The 8,614-nt window shown below is 48.0% G+C and overlaps 1 protein-coding gene across 3 annotated transcripts; it reads left to right on the plus strand.

Moving 5' to 3' along the window:
• The first annotated feature begins 783 nt into the window (after positions 1-783).
• Positions 784-8,308, plus strand: CEBPG (CCAAT enhancer binding protein gamma). 3 transcript variants are annotated; one of them, XM_074881157.1, is made up of 2 exons: positions 784-903; positions 6,144-8,308. In XM_074881157.1, the coding sequence occupies exon 2, from the start codon at positions 6,254-6,256 to the stop codon at positions 6,704-6,706; it is 453 nt and encodes a 150-aa protein (XP_074737258.1). In that variant the 5' UTR covers positions 784-903; positions 6,144-6,253; the 3' UTR covers positions 6,707-8,308. The 3 variants fall into 3 exon arrangements, with proteins under 3 accessions (XP_074737258.1, XP_074737260.1, XP_074737259.1); XM_074881159.1 differs by lacking the exon at positions 784-903 and adding an exon at positions 1,289-3,372; XM_074881158.1 differs by lacking the exon at positions 784-903 and adding an exon at positions 3,386-5,210.
• The last annotated feature ends 306 nt before the right edge of the window (positions 8,309-8,614 follow it).

Here is an 8,614-nt window from a genome sequence, read left to right on the forward strand (position 1 = left end):
TACGAGACGCCAATCAGCATAGAAACCCAACACGATCTAATTTGTGCTCGTGGGGCACTGACGAATTTCGTGCCAGCTACAGCCGAGAAACCACCCAGCCTGGCCCCGGCCGGCGGGAAGGCGGCAGCGGCCTCGGGGGGGACCGAGACTGTCTTCTCCCTCACGCGTGTCCCGGGGATGAGCTCCCCGCGCTGCCTGTGAGGGGAAGTCATCGGGAAAGCACGGGTTCAGCTTCCTCCCCTCAGGCTGAGGGAGGCGTGGGGCCCGTCCGGGGGAGCCACCAGGCTCCTCGGCGCGGCGGGGGACACGACCGCCTCGCTCCCCTTCCCGCCAACCCCCGAGGCGGGCAGGGAGGCCTCTCGACACCTCCTCCAGCCCTCTTCCCCCGTTGGAGAGGGCAAGATGGCGCCCGCGGGCTGGGCCAGGGCGCAGCCAGCCGCTCCGGGGACACGCGTGGCCGTGCCGCGGGCTTCCCTCCACCCCGGCTGCAGCAGCACGGGAGCACACACCCAGGGGGAGGCTGTGACACACCTCGGGCCCTCTGGACTCCCGACGCGGCAGGCGAGCCAGCGCCACCCCGCGCAAGCAGAGCGCAGCCCCACGGGACACGCACCGTCCCCACGGAAAAGACAAAAAAACCCCAACAACCCACCCCAAAAATCCCCCACAACACCGCGGCCTCGCCCTTTAAGAGTGCCGGCGGCCTGATTGGCCGCGCCGCCTGCCAATCCGGGCGGCGATTGCATCACCCCGGCAGCCGGCTGGGTGGCGATTGGCGAGGGGGCGGGCGGAGCGGGAGGGTGTCGCAATCGCCGCTCGCCCGCACGCCACACTTTAAAGAAAGAGGCTCGGGCCCGGCCCGGCCCCTCCCGCCGCCGCCACCGCCCGCTCGCGCCGCCACAGGTAAGCGCGGCCGTGCGGGGGGCGGCGGGCCGGGGCGCGGGGGGGCCGGGGGGCCGCGCCGGCCCTCGCCCGCCTCCTTCCCTCCCTCCCGCCGAGTCGCGGCGGGCGCCGCGGCGGGCGCCGCGCATGGGAGCGCATGATGCAATCGGCAGGCGGCCCTGGCTCCCCTCCCCTTCCCTCCCCCGGTGAAGTCACGGCTTGGCAGCGCCGGGCACCCCCGCGCCCCGCACGGGCGGGGGAGGCGGAGCAGCGCGGCCGCGGACGGGCGGCCCCCGGGCCGGGGCCCGCCGGGGAGGGCGGCGGCGTCGCCGCCACAGGCCCGCGGGGGAGGGGAGGGGAGGGGAGGGGCGGGGCGGTCCCGGTCCCCGCGGTGGCTCCGGCCTCGCCGGGCCTCCCCGCCCCGCGGCCGGGGGAGCGGAGCGGGGCCGGGCCGAGGCGCCTCCAGGCGCTTTTGACAGCGGGGCCGGGAGGTCGTTACGGCTCGTCCTCCGGCGCCGCAAGACGCGGCCGTTAACGGCTGTGCCTAGCTTAGGAAAAGGTCTGCGAGCGGGGCCTCAACCCCACCGGAGCCGTTCGCCCCGCTCCCGGGAGCGCGCCAGGCCGCAGGGGTCCCAGTGGCTGCCCCAAACCACGATAAAATGCCCTGCTTTAACAACTGGTCTTCTTCCTTTCTAGCTTCTCAATGGAGTTTTGAATGTCTTGACAAGTCTTTATGGTTCCCAACAAATTTTTGTAGCTCCAGATGCAACTTTCAAAACATATATTGCAGAAAGCTTGACGTTGGTTTTAGCTCTGACATCTGGTGGGAAATAGCAGTCATTAAGACAACTCAATACTCTCCTCAGTAATAGTGCTACGCTAGTTATTATGCTCTTCAAGAGTTATAAAATTCATAACTTGAAAAAGTTCCGCATTTAAGGAATTAGTTCAACTTTAGAAATAGCTACCTTCATTATAATTCAAAAGACTGAGTTAAATTGATACCTCCTTGCCTCCTGGCATCTGGGATTGTTTGTGATTCTGTCATCAACGCTGCTAGCCTGCAATTAGAAGACATACTTTAGATGTTCCGACCACATTATTTAAGGATATTGGAGCGCATTTTTCTTGTAAGGTGTATGGGAAAAATAGAGATTCTGAGAAAAATTTAGGAAAGTGATGTCAGCTATGGCAACACATATGAAGGTGTGAGCTACCTAGTCGCAAAAAAGTTGTTGCCTAACCTTCAGTATGTGAGAGTTATCATCAGCTCTTACCAACTTGTGAGTGTGTGCAGAAACCCACGCAGGAGTGGGCTCTCCCCTCCCAGTGTTCAGCAAACGTATGCCTGGCATTTTATGCTGTTTTTTTGTACAGGGTCACCTGGATTTAGTCAGATCCTATGGGGGTATTGCTACTGAAGTCCGAGAGAAGAGGGGCCACCTATTGCTGTTCAGGTTGGGACAGATTTTGCATAGACAAGACAACTGGGTGAATTTGTGCAATAAAGTCATCCTGACTAATGATCAGAATCAACACAGTCACATCTCAGAAAAGGAGCAGAGAGAAGTGCTTTGTATTTTTTGCCACTAAGTAAAAAAAAAAAACACCAACTGATTTAATTAACAAAACACATCTTTTGTTTTTTGACAAAACAAACATTTGGAAGTTTAAGTTTTTGATTTTTTTTTTTTGTGAAAGCAAAGATAATAAAGGCCCTGATTTGCTTGGTTGGGAGTCTCTCTGGTCCCTGAGGAGCGCTGTCAGTCAGTAAGAAACATCTCTCTGCCTGAGAAGACACCTCTGCGTTACCAGCTATTATGCTGTAGTGGGTGGTCAGTTGGTGTCCTGGGTGGCCAGTTAGTGGCCCAAGGAGAGAACAAGGCAGTTCTAACTGGCCACTGGAAACACTACCATGTGCTGGGTGGAACCAGCCTAGGGCTGTCGCTGAGCTCAAGCTAATGAGCAGCTTTATGGGAACAAGATGCTCAGAAACTCAGCTGGCTCTCAGAGGAGCTGCCTCCTGCTGTGTCGGGGCTATTGCCCCTTCAGAGGAAACCAACCTGTTTGTGGAGAGGAGCAGAGCTGCTGCCTTTGTGTGGCATGGTGTCCAAGAAACAAACTCTGAGACTCATCTCCGTCCCCACCCTCATGGCCTCTTCCATTTACTGTGACCTTTACCTCACCTTTCTTGAGAGCCCTTTCCATATGTCTCATACCTGCTGTCTTTAAATGTCCTTCCAGTATTCCCTGAAGGATGCCCCATAGCACCTGTCACTACCCATGATACTCTTCCTTCTCGTTGTTCTATTGAAGAACTGAAAACTGGTAGTAAAGATCCAGCTTCCAAATAAGCAGGGGGAAAAAATTAGTTTCAAGCCTCAATTGTTACCACTCCAGGGTTATCTGTGATGCAGTATAGTTAGTGCTACTTGTTTTGCATAAATATTAGTTGGAGCAGGAGAGGAATCCAGATGCCATCTCTCCCAGGTAAGACTTGTGATCATCAGGCCAGATAAGAGCATGTCTCACTCAAGAAATAGTTATTTGATACAAAATGGATCAGTTGCAGTGGGAAGAAATTGAGGGAGATCTGTTCTAGCAGGTCTAGAACACTTGCTTGAGGTGTGACACTAGTTCTTCTCTGCTCATATCCATGTACTGCCCAACTAAAATATTCCATTAGAATTTGGTTCAATGGAACAAATAATTTTTCCTTTGAATTACGGGGAAATTTGATAGAGATCTGAAGGGAATGATAAAGCAATATTAAATAGTCTCAATAGCATAGAGAGAAATAGCACATGGAACCTGGTGATGTGAAGAAACTTGTTACACATTGGGTGGGGTGCCTTCAGGGGCAGGAGCCACCCCTTCCTCTGTAGTATCTCATGAAACACAAAAGGCAGATCGCAAAAATGGTATGGGCTACTTAACTAGGCTGTCCAGAGAAGTTAGCAAGCACTGTAATGTGTTGAAAGAGGGGACAGGAGAGCATTCTGTCTGCCTTTGAAAAGATGCCAAAAATTAGTGGAAAAACTCTGTTGTCAGAGGCGAGCTAACAGAGCTGTATACTCTTTGAGGGCTACAGAAATCCTGTATTTAAACATAAAGCTGAGACAAAGCCAGTATATGCTCCGAGAGGAGCATCTTGACTAAAAATGTCTGTGCAATCACACATGCACAGCTACTACAACTGGCCCTGCCAGTCTCGTGTTTGTGCGCAGTGACATCTTGTTAGCTGTACATTCAGTTTAACTGCTGGACCAAATTGCTTATTCAGTCAGAATCTAAGACTTAAATGTGATTTGCAAAAGTTGCTTTAAGAGTTGAAATCAGGAAAATACTAAATACAAAGGTTAGGCTTGTATGTATATAGATTCACCTATACAGATGTCAAAAAGAATTGATGGCTTCTGCCCTGAAATACGAAAATGAAAAGATTTCTTAATAGGAGGAGTGTGGGTGTACTCACACATCTTCGCTTGTTTTAAGTGAGAAGACTTCTCAGTGACAGAATGTTAATTTTGAATAACATTCAAGCCAAACTTACTAGGCTTTTTGGTCAATTTTACTGAACCACACTGCAGCTGCATCTTGTTCTGGCTCCCTCATTACAGAAGAAAATTTGCAATTGATTTAGACAGTAGAATTTTAACCTTTTTAATGATATCCTAGCAGAAGATAAAACAGCAACTCAGACTGCTGAGAAAGACAAACAAACAAGAACAGTAAACAGCTGATGAACCCCTGAGTTTAGAATGACCAGTGACACACAGCAGCTTATTTACAAACATCTCACCGCATCCATTCATCAGCTAGACACAGACCTACAGTCACCCATGCCTTGTGCCCTTACTGATGCAAGCCATAACCCCTGGGCTGGCCACTGCCCATCCTGGGCGGTTAGCATTGCCCACTGCTAACACGCTCTCCTCTTGAGGGTGGGCAAGGAGGATGTTGAACACTAGTCGTGTGTGACAGAGCACAGGGCTGCACTGCTGCAGTGCAGTCTGTCTGGGACTAGGATTGGTTTATGCTAGTTGGATACTTTAACATGACAAGAAATAAACACTCCTTTGACTGAGCACTGAGTACTTTTCATTGGAGCCATAGGTAGGTGTTTCAGGAACTTAGAACAACCTTGTTGCCCTTCCCCTCTTCTCTCCCAGACATTTAGGAGGTCATCCCATGAGATGGGAAGAGAAGGGGGGCAGCTGTTAGCCTTGCCGGGGCCGTGTCCCTGCAGCAGCTGTGGTGGAGTCCTCCTTGTGCCACCAGTAGGGTCAGGAGCAGGCTGACCTCAGCAGTGGGAGAATGTGAGTCAGGTGAGAGGGTGTCCTGCTCATCAGGCCTGTTTGTCTGCTGGACAGGAGAGTGGACAATGGCCAGTGCAGGAGCTGCAGCAGGGGAATGTATTTTGTGGACAAGTCAGCTGTGGCTGCTGTCTTCCCATGGGTGGCAACACTCCCCTGTCTTTGCTGTTTAGTGATCCTCACATTGTCATCACCCTGCATTCCTGTCCCACCTGCTTGGTACAGTACTGTTACAGGCTTAGCTTGTCTTACCTTGCTTGGTTGAAGGAGTTCCTTTAATGTCACTCAAGTCACAGCCTTCGCAGCACACTACCTTTTTCCATAGATTATTTTTTCCACTCGGTACTAGTGAGACTTTAAAGCAGTCATCAGTTTGGACATCAAAAGCAAGTGCTGTAAGACGATGGAGGAAAGGTGGTGGACAGTCTGAGCACCCTCACTCCAGAGAAAAGGAACCAGGAAGGAATTTGTCTGTGCATACACCCAGAGGGATGGTCTGAAGAGGACAAGGATCAACTACTCCTGTTGGTCAAGAGTCAGGCTGTTAATAGGTTTAAGCTGCAGAAGGAAAACTCCAGTCTGAAAATTAAGAAAATTATATAACTGGAGGAAAAGTTAGACAGTGGAACCTGTTGCCAAGACAGAGGTTGTGAAACTGGAGATATTCGAGGCTAGGCTAGACACCCGTCCATCAGGGATGGCTTTGGAATAACTGAGTAAAGCCAATGAACAATGCAAACAGCTTGACTAGATGACCCAGTAACAGTCCCTTCCAATCCAAATACGTTCGAGAGGCTTCTGAAATGTAGCTGGCAGCTTGTCCACTTCCAACACAGTTGTGATGGGTTATTGCCAGATGTACCATCAGTACCTTATGCTAAAGCCAGTGATGTATACGATTGTAGATGAAGCCAACACCTTTAATAGCAGTTTTTTTCCTACTAGGTTCACCTCGCCCTTAATCCATGTGAAGACCTGTTGGAAACACCTTTTAGAAACATAACAGTTTTCAGACTCCTAATAAATTCTCCTGTGTCCAAGAAGAGCCTGTCCAAATGAGCAAGACATCCCAACAGAACACCGCTACAGATGCGAATGGAGTAAGCGTGATTCACACCCAAGCACACACCAGTGGTTTGCAGCAGGTTCCCCAGCTGGTGCCCGTTAGTCCTGGTGGCGGAGGCAAAGCTGTGCCTCCCAGCAAACAGGGAAAGAAAAATTCCTTTGTGGATAGAAACAGTGATGAGTATCGTCAGCGCAGAGAGCGAAACAACATGGCAGTGAAAAAGAGCCGGTTAAAAAGCAAGCAGAAAGCACAAGACACGCTGCAAAGGGTGAACCAGCTCAAAGAAGAAAATGAACGTTTAGAGGCAAAAATTAAGCTCCTGACCAAGGAACTGAGCGTACTGAAAGACTTGTTCCTTGAGCATGCGCACAATCTTGCAGACAATGTGCAACCTGTTGGCACTGAAACCACCACAACAAATCCAGAAAACAATGGACAGTAGACACCGCTGCAGCCTTATGAAATGAACACTCGAGGTGCGGCTTGTCTGCAACACCCATGCAGCAACCAAGCAAAAACTCTGTTAACTATCGTTTTGTGGAGATTTTCTTCTTTTAACCATCATTTTGTGGAGATTTTCTTCTTTTTAGGTTTAACACTGAAAATTTGATACAATTAAACCAGAAACTGCTTAGGGTATTTGTTTTAAATATTTTTCTCCTCTAAAAGATTTATCTAATTAATGCAGATCTAAATTCATAGTCAACAAGGAGCTTAGTATTGGGGAAATAGCATTTTCAACAGAAATGTTCACTTACCTTCTTACAGTTTGCATAATGGGAGGAATCAAGCAGGATGGTTCACTGTAGTATCAGAAACTCGTAATTGGATAAAATGTCTTTTAAAATACCTTTTAGTGTATTTAAGCCCTTTGTTTTCTCTATTATGTATTACAAAACTGCAAAGGCTGTGGAGGGTGTTTGCTTTCCTGTTTGGTGGACTACTTTAAATCTGTAGAGCAAGTCCTATAAAGCACCACTTAGGTCTTTCCTGTCCAGTTACAGTTAACGGGGAGGGTGTAGTAATATTGAGCTGGGATGCTTACTGATGTTTTCTAGAAAAATAGCAATATACTATGATGATATATATAGGCAGTTGGCTTCCAAACAGCAAATGAGTCTGAAGCATCATGTACAAGAGGTTAAGCAGCAAATTGACAAAGCCTTTTAAGCCTGTGTTCACATTGCTCACATAGTGACTGGGGCCTTATGAGAACAAGATTTTGGTTTTCAGAAAATGTCAAAATGCTACCAAAAAACTGTGCTCTGCAAAATTGCATTCTTGCTGGGGTGCAGGTATCGGGGAGAACAAAAGGTGCAGCTTGGCTAAGCAGTGAAAGGGGTGTTCAGCCAGAATGTATGAATCAGTGCTCATTGACATTCATCTCCATTTTCATGGCTGTTCAGATTTGCAACCAAGATCTTACAGAAATTCACAGTGATTTTAAAAATTAATGGCCCTAGTTTGAATAACTGATTGTGGAATTTCTACAGCCATCATACAGTTGTGTGAAGGAGTATCTTTCAGTCTTGTTTTATTTTCATAAAAGTTTTTCTATAGCAACTTTTTTAATGCTAGTGCTAAGTCTTTGCCATGATCCATAATGCAGTGGTATGTACTATATTGAGGATTTAAACAATAAAAGTAAAGCAGGAACTTTGATGTAACCTTAATTTATTTTCATTTTTAAATATTTGATGGTATGGTTGTGTTACATTTAACCTGTGTGCCTGGCTAGTGGATTATTACACTGTCTTAATTTCCTTCCTACACTACCTTTTTCCATAATTATTTTTTGTAGGATGCTTCTTTGCCTTGTGTCTGTACTTAGGAAGAACTTGGGTATTATCTCTATGAAGATGCTGTTAGAAAATGAAACCTTGAAAAGTTCTTTTTGAATTTAAACTTTTAATACATGCAGAAAACTTTTACGGATTGTTTTGGATTATGGTAGTTTTTTACAAAGATATGTTTTTTGGTTCTAGCTGCAGCTTAAGTAGGTAGGATTGAAGTATCAGAAGCTAATAAAAACCTTTTGCTTCTAGTGCTGGAGTTGTTTTTCCTGTCCCTTTTCTCTTTCCCTCAAATGCAGACGTGCCCACCTCAAGCAGCTGTCTGAGAAATGGGTGCAACAGTCTCCATTCCTGTCTTCCACTCAGGTTTTACTCAGTGAAAAGAATCAGAAACGCATTACAGTTTTGGCTGAATTCCTGTTTTAACAAAAAAAACCAACCCCAAAACCCCCAACTGATTATGTACTGCAATTAAAGAAAGGGGGGGGTGGGGGTGAGGGAGAGGAACAGAACACTGAAAACTACAAGGAGAAAGATGACCTGAAAGCATCTCATTT

The sequence above is a fragment of the Strix uralensis genome, chromosome 12 (genome assembly GCF_047716275.1).
Source record: "Strix uralensis isolate ZFMK-TIS-50842 chromosome 12, bStrUra1, whole genome shotgun sequence".
Classification (NCBI taxonomy): domain Eukaryota; kingdom Metazoa; phylum Chordata; class Aves; order Strigiformes; family Strigidae; genus Strix; species Strix uralensis.